Genomic DNA, 20,721 nt, shown 5'->3' on the forward strand with positions numbered 1-20,721 from the left:
TAAGTTTTTTTACTAAGTATGACAGCAGTGTAAATAAAATGCAAGTCAAATGAAGCTACTAGAAATGGACTAGGGTACATAGAGGCTTTCCTTGCACTCAGATCTAGAGAAATAAGGATCTAAATAGAATCTCTGAATCAAATAGAATCTTAAGAATAATCTGTTTATAAATGCCTTGTGTGTATACCAGTTCAGGGAAGCTCAGAATTGTGACTGTCTATATTAATAGCCCATAGAACTCAGTTTTTTTTCAAAGCCCTGTACTGAATTTGGCCATGGTTTCACTGCATGCAGGATTATAAGACCTATGTGAAAGATTTGTGCCTAAAATCTCTGGGCCTTCATGAAAAATGCAAAACCGAACTATTTTTGCTGGTGAATTTACCTGTGGTTGGTTGGTTTGTTTTTTTAAAAACCCTTCTCAGTATTGATTTGGTCAAGTGCTTAAAGCATCTTTGGAAAGCATTGAAGGATATGCTTAGTTTTAAGCACTTAACACTTTCTCAGGAGAGGTGCTTTCATGAAGTGTTGAGCATGTATTTCCCTTCCATTCATACAAACTTTGCTATAATTAATTTTAATTTTTTTTTCCTATTTCATCTAAAGAGTTTTTAATCCTCATAGGTTCTGAAAGCATCTTCGGTTGTAAATTTTCCTTGCTGAAAAGCTCAAACAAGCAGGTATTAAGATTCATATTTCAGTGGGTTCCTAAATAAGTGTCTTTGAGAGTGCATGCAGCATAACTATAATTCGTTAATTATGAACTGCTATAGATAATCATGCTACGCCGTAGGCCAGTTGAGGTCTAGCTTGACTTTTTGAACACTGTAGAGATGAGGAGATAATTTAAGAGGAGTACTTAATTGTAATATTTGGTGACATTAATAACAAGTTGTCTAATACAAGAAACGAAGCAATTAATTTAGGGCGTACTTGTCTCAAAATGTTCATAGAACAGCCCAGGTTGGAAGGGATCAAACGTTCTTGCCTCCAGTCCCTGTTCTTTCCCCTCCACCCCCGCTGAAAAAAAAAAAAAAAAAACAAACCTCAAAATTTTGCAGCCGTTCTGCTAGATAAGACCACGAGTCTCTGTGCCTGGGCTAGCAGGCAACAGCATTTTCATTAGATACCAGTGCAATTACAATATAATCCAAGCATCCATAATATACTGTAGCAAAGAGGAGCAGAGCTTTGGTACAGGTAGTAAAGGAATATCACATGAAGTGACAAAGCAAAAAGCAAACAATAAAGAATTTGTATTAGAATTATAAATAAAAACTTCAAACCAATTTGTATGCAAATTGACGAAGTGACAACAAATAAGCCACTTAGAGTAAAATCAATAAAGACATTTCCAAGAAAAGTATATAAGTGATTGTTCTGAAATGCTGTTTGAAATAGTTACTGTTTGTTTGTTTGGAAGACTTTTATGTAACTTACTAAGATTGACTTAGGTACTGGGATAGTAATGCCATAAGGCAATATAAATGTTTATTTATACTAGCAAGATCTACTGAATAAGATTTTCAACATCCTCTTCATGTTTATGATTCTAAATTGGTGTTTGAAAACATTTGGTATATTGTCATAATATAGCTTAGATTTTAAGTCAAAACAAAAAAATATTTAGTCTAGGCTAGTGATTTTTAGACATTGTGCTCATGTGAGGCACATCTACCTATCCTCTATCTGTACTTTAATTGATTTTTAGACATTTGGAAAGCAGGAATATTGTGAAGGGGAGTTGACACCAGTATTTTTCGCTAGCATAATGACTTTTTTAAGATCTACAACCTTTAACTAATATACTGTAGGTAATACTTATTATAATGGTTTTAGAGATAGTGATTCTCCCGGGAAAGCACTATAAACAAGAGAGAGAACTGCAGATAGAATCCCCATATACAAGTGTCATTTGCCAATCCAGCTTTCAGCTAAATTTATACCTTAAATTTAAATAATCTGAGGTATGGCACTTTAGTCTCAGAATAATTGTATTGCTAATATTTCCTCAATAATAGGGCAGTGCGTATGGGGTACTACTAATGAATTTGCTTTTTTTTCTTCTCAGTTTTAATTCCTCTCTTTTGTAATTATTTCATAAAAAAGAAAGTATCAAACTTCTTAGTGGAAATAATAGTAATAGCTGGAAAAAATAATGATAACATTTTTTTAAAAAACCCTTCCTGTAATGGAAAGCACGGCTCCTTTTCTGTGGTGCTGGTATCAAATGCTAGTTCTACAGTGTTTTCATTACAAATACCAATATGTGTCCTTTCTCGTTTTCACTGTGACTTTCTGGAATTCAAGACTAGAACATTGATAAGCAAAGCTCTATAACAACAAATTTGTAGGGTGTAAGTAATGCTGAAAGTTTTGTTTTTGCTTTCTTTGTAACGGGAGGGAGGAAAATGGGGAAGAGAATGAGATCACTGACACTTTTGTGAAACACCCTTTTTGACAAGCGCATTACTTAAGTTTTCACTTTTTCAAATTTGAAAAATTATTCTTAAAGTGAAAATTTTAGAGAACTTCTATATCATTTGGACTTGGTTGAGAATGAATCTCAAAGAAGAGTTTCTTTAAACAAAAAATCCTAAATTTTAACTAGTGTGTAGCAATATAAGAATATGTTGTAAAGCGAGGGAGAAATGATGCTGTTATTTTAAAAGAATGGATGTGCCATAAATCACTCAGTGAAGTGAGGTATAAATGCATTTCATGCATGAATTAACCAGCTACTAAGTAGTAGATTTCAAATCGATGTGTTCTGCTTGCTGACTAACATGTAGTGTGCTGAAGCAGAAATACTGTATAAGGCACATATGAGGTTGTGGCTAGAACTATATGAGCTGCTTGAGATCTTGCTTCTCTAGTACCTGCTAAAGTCATACGCTTATTGCAATTGATTAAAGTCCAATAATTTGAGAGAAAAAACAAAACACTTCAGCTAATGTCTTTTTGAACTTGTTAAGACTAAAATATTAAACGAAGTCTTTATGGTGAAGGTACAAAATGAATTCAGAAATCCAGTGTTACAACTTCATTAAGACTGAACCAGCTGCCAGGAGGTGGGTCATTATTTTCAGGACAATTTCAGTGGTGTTATCACAGAGCTTTTTTATTTGTGTTTGTGTGTGTGTATATGTGCTTTATTTTTTTCAAAATGGATATCCTTACTGATATGTATGCATTCATATATATACGTACACTTAATATACATTATGGAACTGTATAACTATGGTTACAGTATAGCTGTATGGAATTCAATATGTATTATGGAACTGTAATTTGTACAGTGCAATGGCAGTATATTTAGCAGAGGAAAACAGTGCACATACATATGAGCTTTAGTGAGTGAGAGACAACTATGGGTTTATCTTATCAGATTTTAAATTTTGAAAAGGAATAGGAAGACACAACCACAAGTTGAAGAGGAAGTTGCTTTTGTTGTAGAAATACAAACGTTTTGATGAAAAGACTTTTTTTGTTTTTTAAATTTGGTGCATTTTGGGGTAAATATGTCTTCTTGATGAAGGTATTTGGTGTCTTTTTAATTGCAAAGTATCCTGTGGATCAATCTGTGGTAGCTTTTATAAAAACTGCTATGTGTGGGCAGATTCTTGGTACTCTCCAGCCCAACCTTGAGGAATATTTTAAGGATTAGTTTCAAATCATCCCTTTTCATTTGTCTTCAATATTCCAGCAGTAGGACAGCAAAATATGTTTGACATCTACTGACTATGGGAGGGAAAGTCCACAATAGCTTTTTCATAAATGTAGGGCTTGAAACTCTTTTGCCAAATAATCTGGTGAATGAAAATGTATTTTCTATAAGTTTTAAAGAATGCTTGATTAAAAAATTTGTTTTCCGCATCTTTATTAGATTTCTGAAAAAGTTCTTAGTGTGAAAATTGAGAGGGATTAAGTGTCAATATGTCCTTGAGACTTCTTTCTAACAGAGCACATTCACTTGGCCAATTTTGATCTTATCCATATATATAAAAGTGTGAGAATGACTATGCAATCCCACATGCCAAAAAGGAAGCAAACGCATTGCTTTCTGTTACCCATGCAAAATGACTACTGCTCTTGCAAATTCAGGATTAGCATTCCTTCAGGGTGGAGAAAAAGCAAGATTGTTCTCTGTTACTTCTGAAGTATTCATAGAGTTCATGATTTCCTAGGCATTTAATATTCCAGAAATTTCAATAAATATCAAGTGAGTGAAGTAGAGAGAAGGCAGAAGAGATTGCATCCAGACTGCTGGTTTGGATGCCTTGATGGAGGGGATAATGTAAAACCAGGAGTCCCAACAAGTTGTGTAAATGTCTTCCAATAAGAGTAGTTGGAAGGAACTGCTGTGTAAGTTGAAAGTTTGTTCTGTGCAAGACCTGAAAATTGCTTAAAAAGCACCCATGTTTTCAGAAGAGTGTCTGCAAAATCAAAAACATTCTAAGTATGATCATAATGAAGCTGCCTAATTAAAAATGGGATCTATTTTTCCTGAGTAATTTCCTGCTGCACTTATAGCTGAATATATGAGAAAGGATAAAAGTCTGGCACTACTAATACTTTTATTACCATTTCCACAACAAGCAGGCTGACCGAAACAGATGTATGATATCCTTATTTTGTTAAAATATGCTGGATTTGTATTAATGCCAAGTAAGAAATACTTTGCATGCCATTTCCATTAACCATTTACCTTTTGTGCCTTGAAAAAAGGCAAGCTTCTGTCTTGCTCTTGATGTTTCCAGCTGTCAAAGCAGTTACTTCCATTTGATCACTGAAGTACAAGCCTGACTTCAGTTCTGGGAGACATAGTGAACTGCAAAGGAGACAGACAAATTTTGAAGGCTGATGAGATGTGACATTTAATCTAGTAGGAGGCAGACAAATAAATAAAATCCATTCACTAATCAAAGATGCGAGATCTCTCTCTCTTTTTTTTTTTTTTTTGATTATTTAAGTATGTTTCTGAGAATTGATAGTTAAAAGTGTAATGGCATTGAATTAATAGGTCTTGATGACAGGATAGCTTCAGTCTGACAAAGTACACTCAGCATTGTTTTTGAAGTAACTATTAACCATTGTGGAAATGGGAAAATGGAAATGAATTATTTAAATGCATAGAATATTCTCTGGCACAGATGGGAATCCATGAAGATTAAGATTAAAAGAAAGAGGGAAGGAAAAAAAGTTTGTGTAAAGAAAAAAAATCTACTTGCAAAGGAACAGGGAATGGGTTTGTGAGAAGTAAAGTTGTTGATGACCACTGAAGAGTATAGGAAATACCGAACAATATATGCATTCAAAAACTGAATGGTAAATGAATCCTGCTGATTTCTGAGTGGCTCCGATACTTGTGAAACTAAAGAGTGGAGGGAATTACTGAGAAAATGACACAAAAAATCTGGAACAATAATACACTAAACAGAATAGCTAGAAGCAGTAGTGTGCAATGGCTCTAAAAGTCAGATAACAGTGATTTTAAATCAAACTGAAATTAAATTTCAGTCATTGCTATATTAGTGTGACCATCCTGATTTTTCCTTTTGAAGTGTAGGGAGTTTCTTTCTAAATGCAAATTCCAATTTCATTGTAATTTAAAACATTGTTTTAACCCATATAGAAAGGAAAATCTCCATCTTTAAAGGTCTTCAAGAGCAGGTCAGATAAAGCCTTGAGCAACTTGGTCTGACCTCACAGCTGATCTTGCTTTGAGCAGGAGGTTGGACTAGAGACTGTTTTCCTATGATCCTATGAAAATGTGAAAATACTAATACAGCATTGTGTCTGCAAATATTTCCAATACTAACCTCCTGTTGATTTCTTGTAGACAAAATACGCAGATTGACTGTGGAAAACTAGGTGTGTTTTGTTGTGGGCATTGCAGCTGTTCTTTGCTATAAAGTTTCTGTATTTGTCAAGGAAAATACACCTCTGTAATAGAGGCCCTTGGAATAGAAGTTCTTCCCTGTGAGATATTCCAATTGGCTTTGCTGAGCCATGAACAGTTTAAAGTGTCATTAATGCAGGTGCAATGACTGTTAAAGATGCAATATTTTTCCACCTGATTTTTTTGTTTTCAGATTTTTTTTCCTAGAACATAATACTAATTTCTTTTTCATCTGAATACTTCACTTATTCTCTTGGAAGTGTCTCTACTGAGTGTGTTCTCTTTGAAGTGTTGGGCTGTCATGCAAATTGGACTTTCTATCTGTTTCCACAGGCTTGTCATCACTATGAAAGAAATGATATGTACTTATTTAAAATTGTCCTTTTACTTCAGTGCTGGCTGTTCTTTGCAGTGCCTGACATTTTTGAGAGAAGCAGCCTGTCATGTCTTGGGTTATAGAGAGGAGAGCATTTAAAATACAGGAGAAGGCCTATGTGACATGGCGTTCTTTTTTTTTTTTTTTTTTTTTTTCTTTCCAATGTTCAAACCCCGCGAAGTCTGTACGTAAGGTTACAGGCAGCTAAATCAAGGTCTTTGGTCTATTCCCACAAGATTTATATGTAAACAGGGAAGAAACACATTAGTCTGAAGTGCAGCGTGTAGCCTCTGGTGTATTAGACCATGATATATAAATGCTTATAGGAAGGTATCTGTGGGAGATTTGTACTCTCCAGAGTACATTGCTTCTTTCGAGACATCAGTTTGTCACTAACAGATTAATGAACCGTTTTAGAGAACTTCTTGGAATCAGCAGGCCAGAGAGACGAAGTGTTGCAGGATCTGTGACAGTGTTTAACAGAAGTGAACTGCTGCTGGTGCTTCGTATGCGAGTGGAAATGGCATTAAAAATAACTGGCAGGTTACAGTTGCCTAGAACCATTTCCTTTTGTGTTTCCAAAGTTGGGTGCATTTGATAAAAGCAAGTGAGGCATTTGGGGTTTCCACTTAACCTTTGTTTGTTGGTTTTTTTTATTATTATGTAAAAGAAAAAACCCACACAAATATAAAGAAAAACAGCATAAAAATCTAGCATGATTAATAGTAGTGTGTGAGAAAATGCATACACAGACAGAGGGAAAAGCACTCATTTAGAAGTTTGTTGGTTTAGAAGAAAAATAGAGCAAAAATAAAATCAGGGTGTGTCATGCTGATTTTTCTCCTGTAAATTTCTGTGAAGTATCAGCAGCTCTGGGAGACCATTATAATTAAATCAATTAGTTTAACTTAATTTCAGATATAGAGTACATTAGTAAAGGAAATGTTATGTATTCTGTTGGTATGATTTTGAAATGAACTCTAAATCTTAGAGGAAATGTTTTGTGGGTTTTTTTGATTCTGTTTTTTTTATAAAACTTTTCCTCAAACTCACTTTCTTGCTCTCACTTGTTGCCTCTCTCTTACGTCAATATTCTCTGGGAAATTGTTGTTTAATGAGTGTAAACTTTGCTTTGTGAGCTGATCTTAAAATTTTAATTTATTATTAAATATATCCCTGATGATTTAGTTTTAGAAGTGTTACAAATATAAGATAATCATAACTGCCTTTACAAAACTGAATAATAACTGAATCTGTGCCTTGCTAAAGGATATTCCAAGTCAGAACAGAAAATATGGCGGTGTTCAATGTCAAGAAGCATTGAAGAAAGCAATCATTCCATGAAATAGAGGTTAACTATTATATTATCAGACACTTTGTTTAGGGCAATATTTAGAAAAGCGCTCTGAATTTGTCCACTTTTCCAATGTTAATATAACATGGTTTTTTGACTGACTACCTCTAATTTAAGTTAAATTTTGAAAAAATTATAGGGTTGCCCAGATTGGTTAGTAATTTCACTCTGATGCCTCCTAAAATCTGTCTGAGTACTTTAGTCTGAGCTCTTTCTTTTTTGTCTTTAAAATGGAGGTGATGTTTAATTGTATAGTGTATTGTATAACGTTGAGACTGCTGAAAATATTGCCTTAGTATTGGCTGATATTTATACTTACTCCATCTTTTTTTGAAAAATGTCGTACTAACCGAAAGGCCATCTGAGATGTTGTCTTTGGCCCTCTTTCAATCAAAAGGGCATTTTAACATAGGTTAATAAGATTTTATTTATCTCAATCTTGAAAACCACAAGCAAAGCAAAAATTAATAGTGTTCTCCCCTGTGAAAGAATTCATAGGAGAAAAAAAAATTCTTGAAGGCAGAATATTTATCTGAAAGCTACCTGAAGGGTTTTGGTATTCTGTGATACAGAGGGAATATGATGTAGATTGACAAACAGAGGGTAGCAGTAATACCAGAACAGAATAGCATAATAGAAAAATGATTTGAGTGTATTTAGGAAAATGAAGAGTATATGTATATATGCTTTCTCTAGTCTGTCTGTTTGTGGAAGTTATCTTGCAGAAACTTCTCCATTGCTAACTGAGGAGACAGCTGGCTTTTTACCTGAAAGGAAACACTAGCAAAAAACACTGCTTAGTAAAAGAAATTAAAGGTAGCAAGTAAACTTCTTTGCCTATAAGAATGATCCAGTAAGATATTCAGATCATATTTTTCTTTTTCAAGAAGTACATCCTCAGGCAGCCCAATTAAATGGGATCACAGAAGGGACGTATTTTTGTTAGAACACTGCATTTCTCAACAGCACTAAGCATACAAATTCTGTCTGAAGATCAGATAATCAAATTTTTGTCAGCTGTTTCTCTTTTTAATCCTAAAATTAAATTTATACTTTTTTGTTGAGATAACTTTGTGGCTTGTTTTAGTATTTCTGAAGGGAAGATTGTGTCATTACTGTTAATATAACGATAGGAGTGTTACTATTGTTGTTTTCAATAGTTTTATAAGCATTTAGAGTGTTCCCATTAGTACATTACTCAAAATTGCTCACTGTATCATCCCAAAACATAAACATGCTACCCTTTATTTGCAAGACTGAAGCAGCACAAGTGACTGCTTAGTGATATAAATTGTGAATCTGCTGTGGTTTAGTTTGGACTCTATGGAATTACTGGTATAGTAATGTTTGGAAGTTTATACCTAGTACTGAGAATGCTCTGCTTACAGCACTTCAGATTTTAATTCTTGAGGCTAAAATATTTTGAATTGCTGATAATTGTTAATAGTTCAGAGAAAATGAACACTCTGGTGTGTAAGGTTAAGTGAGGTGATACAGGACTCCTTAAAATATCAGCAGGCTGTATGTTAAAGGGACGAACTGTAATTGTTCATGAGGGTTTAACAGGTTTAGTAATGGGTAGCCAAATTCTCTAGCAGCCTCATCTTTTGGCAAACTATAAGCAACCTGTTCTAGTAGTAAAATGCTGAGTGCATCTCAAACTGTTTTATTCTCATTAAGTCTCAGTTTCTATTGGACCAAAGCCTGCAGTTGGGAATTTAGAGATTGTTATACATCCTTTTAGATGTGAAAAGGCAGACAAAACTAGCTAGCATAGTAACAGGTATATTAATGGCACTTTTGTCATTGGAGTCTCCTTGCCTCGATGGGGTGATGTCATCTTGATCAAAGGAAGCAAGGCTATATTTAAAAATACAGAAATAAATTCTGAGAACATTTACTCATTTCAATACTCTCCTTGAAAAATAAGTATTATATGCTTTAAATGAACACCTATTTCTTCTATTATTAATTTTGTAAGTTGTTTAGAAGTTAATTACAGTGATACAGAGCAGCGTTAACTTGGCAATACTTTCAGTTTCTAAATTTATTCTTAAGACTTTGTTCATATGTTAGCAACTCAGGAAACTATTACAAAGCATCAGGAAAGAGAGCAAATAGCCAAATGTTATATCAGTTTAGTTCTGCATATAAGCACAACCTGAGTTCTTGTATTTCAGCCAGATTTAAATTCACTATAAATTACTATATTCTTATCCTTTAAAAATATTTGAATTCCCCCTCTTCCCTGCCTCCTCCCCCTCCCTTTCCCCCCCCCTTAAAGGTATCGGTAAGACACACAGGTTTCTGGTAGTTGGTTTTGGTTTTTTGCTTTTGAGTCTCTTCTGCAAAACAATAGCTTAGGCCACCATCTGCCCTCATCAAACCTTCCAATTGGATTTCCAGTTCTGCTTAATCACCGGTTTACTTCCACCCTATTTAAGAAGTTACGATATTAATGGCTTTTTTTTTTGTTCTTTAGTGTCTTCAAGAATATTTTTTACACTTTTGTAACACTATTAATAATAGGCTACAATAAGGGAAGTCAAGTAATAAAAGCAATATAAATATTATTTCTGTTGTAGGTATTTACCTTTCTGAAGATCTGTAGGATTGTACAATTACATAGAAAATGATCTGTGAACTCAGAATTCTTCTTCCTTCTCTGGGAAATAAGTTGTGATACATGAGTAAAGAAAAGCTTGAAATTCAAATGTAAATAATCTTTTTTTGATGATTCTTGTGGCTTAAAATATTTAATTCTACTTCAAAGATGAGACCAAATAATAATAGCACATAATTTTGTCTGAGGCAGAAAAATACTTTTTCCATAACTTCTTTTAAATTGACCATAGTTTGCATTTATTCATCTTACTTTGCATTTGCATTGTTCATCTGAGAACTCTGCAATGCTGTATAGAAAGGACTAGATCCTTTCAAAAGAGAAAAATCTGAAGATATCAAGATACGTGACTCTCTTAAGCAAATAGCAGCTAGATTACAGTTTTCAGTCCAAGTTCACTTTAATCAATCTTCCCCTTATTGTTAAGAGACAGCAAATCTGAGAGAGCTAAAAGACATGTGGCAGATGCATTTTGCTTGGAATGACATGTAGATTGCTGGCTCGGTAAAAGTGCAGTATCACGGTTCAGTCTGGGTGACTTGACAGAAATTAAAATCAAGTGTCACGGTGTCTTGCTAAACTAATTGATGTTACAGGAAACATATCAGCCATAACTGCTTTATTTCCTTTCAGTGCATGAAATATAATGACACTGCATCGCAGTGCCAATATATAAATCACTGCATAGAAACAATATAAATATTGGCTACTGTCAGTAGTGCTAAGGAAACATAAATTCATGATATTGTCACTGAAATGGTAAGTATTCTCTTACTACAGATTTCATATAATCAGTAGTAAGAAGCTTTATGTCTGGGAGTCAAGCTCTGCTGACAGTTGTTTGGCTTTCATACGCAAGTCTCTTGCTTGTTTCAATAATACTATGTTTTTCTGAGAACTGTTGTAGGAGATAAACAGCCCATCTTTGCTTATTTGCTCAACTGAGAAATGAGAATTGCCATGAATAATTCTGGGATAGTTGCTGCAGAACAAATGGTAAGCTTGCTTGTTGCGATCTTTTCCTTTTTGGAAAGATCATAGACTTTTGATCATAAAATTCCAGTCAAGAAAAACTACTTGGTAAGTTTTAGGAGACACAATTGATTAGAATAGTTTCATGGATTTGAAACCAGCCTGGGAAGTGGGACTCAATATATCGAGAGTTCAACTTGAACTCTCTGTAAGGTTCATGATGTCATTGTCTTTCTTTTTTTAAAGATTTTACAGAATGTGAAAAATACTATTTTGAGAGGGCATATGACAGAATTTATTCTGACACTTCTTTGGTATCACCCGTTCTTTCAATTTCATTCTACTTATATGTAAGCCACCTTGTGGTGTCTCCAGTGTTAAGAGAGCAGCCTTTTTATGTTGATTTTCTTGACATGAGTGTGTGAGAGGTAATTATGAATCAAACATGTTGTAGTGGTTGATTTTAAACAAAATGAGGATTGAAAGTAGTGTTTGGTTTTAAATGAAATGCAGATTGAAAGGATTGTCAGTCAGCACTCAGGTAAAGACGTTGCTTTTGAAACAAATCCACTGAAGCTCTTTTAGCTTTAAGTGCTTTGTTTTGGATTGTTCTATGTACCATTCGCATAGTGGAACATGTTGTGTATTTCCCACTGCAGAAACTGCACACGTCAGTGATAACTTAATTTGAGTCTGAGGAGGGAGTAGAATTAACATTTGCTCATTTCTTCTGAAGTGTATAATAGTTTTTAATATATTAAAATAGATTTTGTAGTGTAGGTGTATACTTTCAGTAATTTACTTAATGGCACTTTTAAATATGTCATCAACAGACAGCTTTTTAAATGTACGTGGTAAATAAATATAGCATTCAGGCAAAATGTTTGTCTTCAAGTATTTTCAGAAGGAAATTATTTAGCTTTAAAAATGCCATACTGGGAAATGTAATGAAGTATTTTTACAAGTTAGGAATAGCCAGGCAAGTGATGAGAAGTGGACTTAAGCCAAACTGCAAATGAGTTCTCCATTCATTATTGATGACTAGAGATAAATAACTTCTTTAACTCTATGCTGCTGTATGTTGTATTTATAACATACAGAATGTTTCTTCTACTTATTTTTTTTTCCCTCCAAAGTTTCCTAATTTTGTTATTTCCAAAGTGTTTCAGTAGCTGTATTATATCCCTGTTAATACAAGTGTTGGTATACATTTTTAAGCTGCACTGTGAATCAGTCCTGTTTTGTGTAATGTAGAAGGAAGAACCACATCTTAAATGTTGTTTTTATCACACTGCACCTTATCTTCATGCTTTGAAAAAAATTACATCTGGTACAGACTTTTGCATTAGACTCCCACTGTCATTGTGAACATTCATTACATTTATTTCCTTTTTTACCTTGATCTTTTTTCCAGTATAAAAAGAGGACCAGCAATACACATTTCACACTTATTGGCCCATGGGTGGGTTTAGCTAAGGCCTGTGTTTTAAGCTAATAATAGGCCCAAACTGGTGTTTCTTTTTTGGCTTAAAACTTTTATTTGGGAGTATTAATGAAATGAGAGAATATAAATGAGAGTGCCAGTTTTCAGATTTGATGCTTTCCTGCGCGGTGTTTTCCTTTGGATCGTTGAAGTTGATGGTCATTTACTGACAACTTGGCTGTCTGTAACAATTACATTTATCTAAGTTAAAGTTTAAATCTCTCAGACTATGTATGTTTCCAGCAGCTAAAAGTGTTTGCAGACAACCACTGCACAAAGATAATGTTCAGGATAAAAGTTATAATATCCTAATACTAATAAAACTGTTCATTACTTTTTTATTCAAGTGAGAAAATTTGCATTAAGATTAGCTTTGTCTCATGTGCGGCTCTTCTGTTCATTGTGTGAAAAAAAGAAAACTGGGAAGCTGAACTTTTAACTGGTGAGGAAAAGACATCCTTGATCAGGATAGAATAGGAGTAATCATCCATTTTATGTTGCTTAAATTTCTTCATCTGGACAGAACAAAAAAGGTTATTAAATTTAAATGTGTGTAAACAATGGAATAATAATGAAAGCTATACAAATTTTAATATTTGTGTATTTACAGAAAATACAGTATTTGCTTATTTATATTCCAGGTTTTGCTTGTAACTTTGTCTGTACTAACAAACCTTTGTACAGCAGTTCAAGCCCCACATGCTCTGGGTAACCGATGAACCTGTTTGTTTATATTTGTGCAATGTATCTCTGTATGCCTGTATTGTAAACAGTCTGTACCTTTGTAGCTTATGTCTGTGCAATAGTACACACGGACATAGTCATCATGAAGCTTGGTTTCTTATTTCTTTCAACTCCTTGTAATTGCTGCCTTGTGCTAGGCTCTTGAATGAATTCACTCCTGTTTCATCTGCATACTTACACTAAGCTGCTAACAATCCCATCCTGTGAATTTAACAGGATGCTAAGGCATTGAAAAAATTGAAATCATGCTTTACAACCCACTTCTATTCCTCTACTTCTTGTGTGCCTGTCTTCCTGAAGAGGCAAGATATTTGCAAGTTTGTTTTGATGTTTAACTCTAGAATAGAGGGGAATTCCCACATTTAATGTGAGTTTAACACACATTTTTCCTGTAGCATTCCTATGAGCATGTTCTTAATTTCAAAGTATAAAGTGGCTTGGGATACTTCATGGATGTTTTGTACCTGCACATCTTTTTGAATTACTGTTTCATTTGGGAATTTGAAGACAGATGCCTCCCTCCTTTCTGAGGAATGAATTGCAGCTTATGTGGCAAGTTGTCATTTTTTTCTAACCAATCACTTATACTTTGAAATATATAGCTTGGAACACACTTATTTTTAATAATAATAAAAAAAAAAAACCCAAACGGCAAAACCTCATCTAAATCCAAAAGGTTGTAAGGATTTTATAAAAAAATATTTAAGGTGTCCTGTTTTGTCTCATCTGAAATCTAGAACCAACAGATGAAAAATAATTTTTAGTTGGAACACCAGCACTGTTTCTGGAACACAGTGTGTTTGATGCTGAACTCCAGCCTGGTGACTTGGCTTTTCTTTCAGCTATACCAGTGCTCCAATTTACATTTTATGTAATCCATTTTTATGCACTGTACCATGCATGTTTAGTTTTCTTCCTCTTTTTTTCCCCTTCTACTGAGGCGTAAATCAGCAAACATGTTTTTATATATATATGCGCTATATATTAATGCATGTAGATTATTCCTTCGAATAGGAATAAAATACACCATTGCAAGGACAACAAGGGAGCAATTGCTGCAGCTCATCTACTTTATGTTGTGATATGTTAGTACAGTGAAGACTAATACATTTTCTTATTGGCAATATATTACTGAACATTTTCTAGTATCTGGTTCTGAATCAAATACTGCAGAACAATAATGAAGCATAACAGTAAAATTCTTCAGATGTAGGTGGAACATTCTGTAAAGCAGATTCTCATCCTGATCCTGAAGGGGGGATGGGGAGGGGAAGAAGTTTCAGATTATTAAAATTGATCAGATTAGAATAGTTACCAAGTAAATATATTTGGTAGTAAAATAACTGGAAAAACTTATTTGGTGTTTACCTATTTGTATCTGTGCAATTTGTGACACCCTACCAAAGCTGAGCAGCGTTCTGTGTATGGGCTGGCTGTACGTGCTTCTGTTAGCAACGGCAGCGCAGGGCTGACGTGAAGGTAATTAACCTTTTACCATCGCACATAGAAGGCTGAAAGGACAGCATTACCAATCTGGTTTTGTGTTGACAAGGAAGAAGTGCCATAATAATTCTCAACAGGAACATGTATTTCTCCCTGCTTCAAGCTCATGTATGTGGGCTCTTTTGGGGAAAGACACATAAAAAATAAGAGTGTCTCCACACGAAAATACAATGTAGAAAATACTTTTCTACATTGCTGTAGAAAAACAGTTTATAGTGATTCACCTGAGCTCAGACTGTTGTGCAGAAGAGGCAGGGTCAGTTAGTTTCTAGGTGCTGTGTCCTTGCCTATAGAACTCTGCTGAAATAGCCATAGTTGTCACATGCCCTCCCTAATGCATGTTTTTAAAGGTGGACCGTGTACATTTTAACGTGAATAATCACACCAATTTAATTTATGCATAAAAAGTTTCATTAATAAAGAAAGGAAAAACAGTTTTCTGGATACGCAGACATTGGTAATAAAAATTGTATTTGATTTTGATTTATTTTTTTTTTTTTTTTTTTTTAATTTGCCATTGACACTGGCTTGAATTACTTTCACTGAACTGGAGGTGCTCTACTGAGATGTGTAGGTTAGGACTGATTGCCCTAGGTGCTATAAAATCAGTGGAGGGAGATGTGTCTTCAGGGCTTGGGCTTAAGTAGGATGAATCCCACCTCTCTGCATAGAAGTAGAGGAAATGTAGTGTGTCTCTTTTCCCATTCACCAAGGAAGGTAACTTTTCCATGTACCTTTTATAAGTCTGGGTGTTCATCAAGTCTTAGGCTATATTGTAAAAAGATAATTTCTAGAAATAGAAAACTTTTTTTTTCTTTAAAGTAGATTGCAATTATTTCTTATGGGGACATTTTTGTGATTTTTTTTTTTTGAAAGTTTAGTCTGTGAAACTGCAAAATAAGAAATTTTACTTCTGTGTGTGTATATACTTTTACTGTGAGGAGTTTTATATAGTGTTTGTGTGTCAATTTTTTTTTAAATGAAAATGCTTGTAAAATACAGTTGTGGCAGGTGCTTTTAAAGTATTTCAACAGGAAGATTAATGTTTTTTCATTCTAAATTGAGTGGGATTACTCGTTGGCAGGTGCCTCAGATAGATGTATAGATACAGACTTTCATACTCTGATATGGCTGAATCCCAGGGCTGCTGATAATCACAGCAGCTTTTGTTGACTTTCTATTGAAAGCAATCTTTTGTAAGCTAACAGTTCTCGCTATTTAATGAAGTCCGTGTTAAATACGAATTCTAAATCAAAATAGTCTGAGGCCTGATCATGAGTTCTGTAGAACAAACAAAACAAAATATTGATTTTAGAATATTCCTGCTTTTGATATTCCTTCAAGCTTTGTTTTACAGCCCTTAACCCAGTGATCCCCGATCAGACAGATATACAACTCCTTTGTGTATTATTTATGGAGTTTTTTAGTGTAGGTTTATGTATAATGAATATTCTGCCTGTATATAACAAGTCTTACAAAAATATAATTTTTGTAATTACATTGTTCTTTAAACCACCAAAAGATCAAAAAGTCTCCAAAGTACTGTATGTACATCAGTGGCCTGCATCAAGAAGCATCAAAAGCAAGTCTCATAATACTGCAAATATTTACCCAGATGCTTAATTGTGCTTTCTGAACTGTTCAATTGAAGTAACCAGAGTTACTTCATCTGTAAAATTAAGTAGAAGACTAAGACTCTGTAGCATAGAAACCTCAGAGACTTCCCATTGATTTCAGTGCCCAGGGGAAAGTTAACAGACTTTGAAGAGATTTTAATTTAGAGAAGTGGGTGGTAGCTGCAACTTCAGAGATAAAAAGCCTGATCCAGAATTCTACTGAATACAGTGAATTCCATGAGATGAAATTCAGATCTGTGAATGTTCCTGTTTCCTAGAACTTCCAGGCTTGTAAAATGCTACAGAAATTGCAGACTGTTAAGCATCTACAATTTTTTTCCATTTTGTTTTTAAATATTGAAATAAGAACTCCCAAATAATTTATAAAATGTAAATACCCTATATTTTCTGTATTCTCATTTCTGTTAAGTATACACAAGATGTTCAGTACTGGAAATTCTGAATAGACGTGATGGCCTTTAAGACCAGTTGCAATGAATAAATGTGTATTTGCTTTTTTTTTTCATATGTATACTGTCTGTTTCAATGAAAACTTCTTTTTATTTTTATAATCACAGGACTATACCTTGACAATGTACTTTCAGCAAGCATGGAGGGATAAGAGGCTGTCGTATAACGTAATACCTCTAAACCTTACTCTGGACAACAGAGTAGCTGATCAGCTGTGGGTTCCTGATACCTATTTTCTGAATGACAAGAAGTCATTCGTGCATGGTGTCACTGTGAAGAACAGAATGATCCGTTTGCATCCAGATGGGACGGTCCTTTATGGACTCAGGTCAGTATGAACCATTTCTGACTGTTCTGTTTTTTATTTTTGGTCTTTTAATCATGGTTTCAAATTAAAACATATTATTTGCCTTTTTAAATGCTTTTCTTTTTAGTGCTGCATTCTATATAACTAATGGTATTCCAGAAACAATTTAAACTTAAGTATTTCTAAGAATGGGTGAAGATTTTTTTAAAAATATTTTTAATATAAATTTTCAAGATAAATTGCCATTTTTAGTACAGTTCAGACACTTGTATTAAGAACAGATGAGACTGTAAATGTTATTTTAAATACTCATTCTGGATTAAAAGCCAGCTTTAGTACTGCTTCCTCAAAGGATTGAGATAAGAAATACAAAACAAGGATTAGAGAGAAAAAGCGAAAATGTCTATGACAGTTGTGTTGATAGTTTAACTAAATGATATATTTTATAAATAATTTTGATTGATTATTAGATTGGTTTGCATGCCACCCAAATGAATCAGTTTTCTGATTTTTCACTAAGGCGAGGTATGACTTGAAATGTTTTTCACCCTGATGTTGTTATTGAGTATGATTGTGTGAAGAATGGTGACTGGAGAAATCAACAGAAGAACTTTGCTCTTGAAGTTCTGAAAATTGAGGGAAAATGTCTGTTCAGCAGTGTTTATAGAAAAACTAATTACTGAGAAAGTGATTTAAATGTATTCCTGCAAAAGATGACTAACTTAATATGGTATGACTTGGTAACAAAATAAAGAAAGCATTGACTGGGTTAAAAAACAGAAAATGCTGCAGAAGTTAAATCTAGAATGACTTGTATTTTCATATTGAGAATAATATACAATAATAATTTTGGGGAAGCTAATTCTTAAAACTTTTATTAGTGTATTTCTTCCATTTTCAGTGAGATGTTTCTGTTGTCTGCCTATAACTATCATGTCAAGAACCATGCACTTTTAACTTGGTTATTTTCTACCCAGTTGTAAAGGAAAGCAGCCATCTTACATATTTAGTTCTGTTGCTTGAACAAATATGGACCATGAAATTTGTATCTAATTAAGATCATCTATTACAAGTCACTGATCTGGGTGCCTGTAGTTTTGTTTTTGCACTTTAACATGCATGTGTTTATGGAGATCCTTACCATGAACTACTTAGATTAAAGAGACAGCTGAGCAAATATAATTAATCTTGATATGTATTAATATGTTTCTCTTTAGAGGCTTTTGTTTAGAACATGGCTACATAAATTTGAACTCAAACATCTATAACTAAGTCTTAAGCTTTCCTAGGACTTCAGGCTTAACACTTTTGGCATTTGACTTCAATTTTCATACCTAAACCTGAAAATTTCCGGTGTGATAAAGTTTAGCCAGTCACTTGTGCCAGGAAGTGACTTCCTTGGGACAGGCAGCTTCTGGCTCTGTCCTGGTTTTGGCTGGGATAGTTAATTTTCTTCCTAACAGCTGGCATAGCTCTGTGTTTTGGATTTAGCATGAGAAAAATGTGATAGCACACTGGTGCTTTAGTAGTTGCTAAGCAATGTTTATACTAAGTCAAGGACTTTTCAGCTTCCCATGCTCTGCCAGCAAGAAGGTGCACAAGAAGCTGGGAGGGGGCACAGCCAGGACAGCTGACCCCAACTGGCCCAAGGGCTATTCCAGACCACATGGCATCATGCCCAGTATAGAAACTGGGGGCAGCGATTGCTGCTCTGGGAATGGCTGGGTGTTGGTTGGTGGGCGCTGAGCAATTGCATCACTTGTTTTTCCTGGGTTTTATTCCTCTCTGGTCTGTTGTTTTCCTTTTCCTTTTTATTATTATTATTATATTTAAATTATTAAACTGTTTTTATCTCAACCCACAAGTTTTCTTGCTTTTACTGTTCTGATTCTGTCCTCTCTCCCACTGGGGGGAGTGAGCGGGTGGCTGGGTTGGGGCTCAGTTGCCGGTTGGGGTTAAAACACTACAAACTCATAGGCAGAAACCACTCTTCTTGACACTGAGAGAGACCAGCTTGGTGCTCTCACCACTGTGCTGGAGTCAGGCTTCAGATGTCTCCTGTCTGGATGAACCCTGGAGTCTTGCAGTCTGTGCCAGATGGTAACTGACCTCCAGAAAAGGGGAGTGAAAGTGTGAATATGTTCATTTAGCAGGTACTTAATGGTTTTGCAGCACTCTCCTAATGTGCAAGGTGCTGATTTCATCCTTCAATGTAGAAGCTAGAACATCTTCCACTTGGTAGAAAAGATCTGGGCTTTTCCTGGCTCCTTAGCTTCTTCTACATTTAAGGAATAGGACTGCTTCTTATGCCTGACAGATTATTTTTCTAGTTGTAACGGAAGAAAAATAAAGGGCTGTGATAGCTACTAAAAGTAATAAAATTAACTAGCTACATCTGATACATAGCCAAAGTATGTCATTGTGAAGTATGACCACAGTAGGAGGTTATGTAAGTGAATTTAAGAGCAGCAGCATGGCAGTTTTTATGAAACATGAGACCAGGTAGAGAACTTTGTTAAAACATGTAAAAATAATATCCACCTTTTTTTTTTTTTCCCCAAAACTGAAACTATGTATTTAATTGTTAATCTGTAACACGAACTAGATATTCTCTTATGGACTCTGGAGAAACATTTTGTCATGTATAACTAAAAGGAATTCGCTTTAAATTTACAGACTCTACTCTTCTTGCTGGTTATTATATTTCCCAATTTGTATTGAGTCCAGTTGTATTTTCTGTGTGAGAGCAGTTCAGGCTTTGGCGGTGTGGCTGGGGAAAGTCTGGAGTTTTTGTTACTGTTCAATGAAATAACAGATACTTAAAACACATTTGTGTTACCGGAGTGAAAGCAATAAGAGCATAACAAAGGTTTTGGTATAGTTGTCAACTTAAGACTCAAATTATCATGTTGATTATTTTTCAGAATAAAATATAAAATAAATACCAAGTTCAGTGTTTTCAGTAATTCTGAATTTTTTGCTACTTCTGACAAGTCATTTGTGTTCTGTCTGCTTACCAATCCATAATAATTTCTATATTTGAAAATTTTGGTAAACAGTAAGTAGAGGCCACAAAAAATTGTTCTCTAGAAGAATCAAATAAAAGATTTTCTTTAGAAACTTTAAAACCATTTATAACATACTTTTTCTAAGGTTTTCAGGTTTTTGTTTCTTCCCCAAAAGAAACAGGATATTGATGAATTAAAAAAAAAAATTGGCAACTAAAAGTTTAGGTTTACTTTTTCATTTTTTAACAGTTCTGATTTTCATAAATTTTAAGACTGTACTTTTTCTGTATGCTTACGTAAGATAACTGTCTTAAAATGCTTTGCATATTCTGGACCACTACAAGAATGAACTTACTTGTCTT

General features: G+C 34.3%; 1 protein-coding gene across 3 annotated transcripts in view; it reads left to right on the forward strand.

The window, feature by feature from the left end:
* The window catches only part of GABRB2 (gamma-aminobutyric acid type A receptor subunit beta2), a 163,880-nt gene that overhangs the window by 37,780 nt on the left and 105,379 nt on the right, over window positions 1–20,721 (forward strand). For all 3 annotated transcript variants that reach the window (XM_009647070.2, XM_009647069.2, XM_009647071.2), the window contains exon 4: window positions 17,152–17,372. In XM_009647070.2, the coding sequence (XP_009645365.1) occupies window positions 17,152–17,372 (221 nt within the window). The remainder of the gene's footprint in view (window positions 1–17,151; window positions 17,373–20,721) is intronic.

This window comes from Egretta garzetta, unplaced genomic scaffold, assembly GCF_000687185.1.
Source record: "Egretta garzetta isolate BGI_Z169 unplaced genomic scaffold, ASM68718v1 scaffold209, whole genome shotgun sequence".
NCBI lineage: Eukaryota > Metazoa > Chordata > Aves > Pelecaniformes > Ardeidae > Egretta > Egretta garzetta.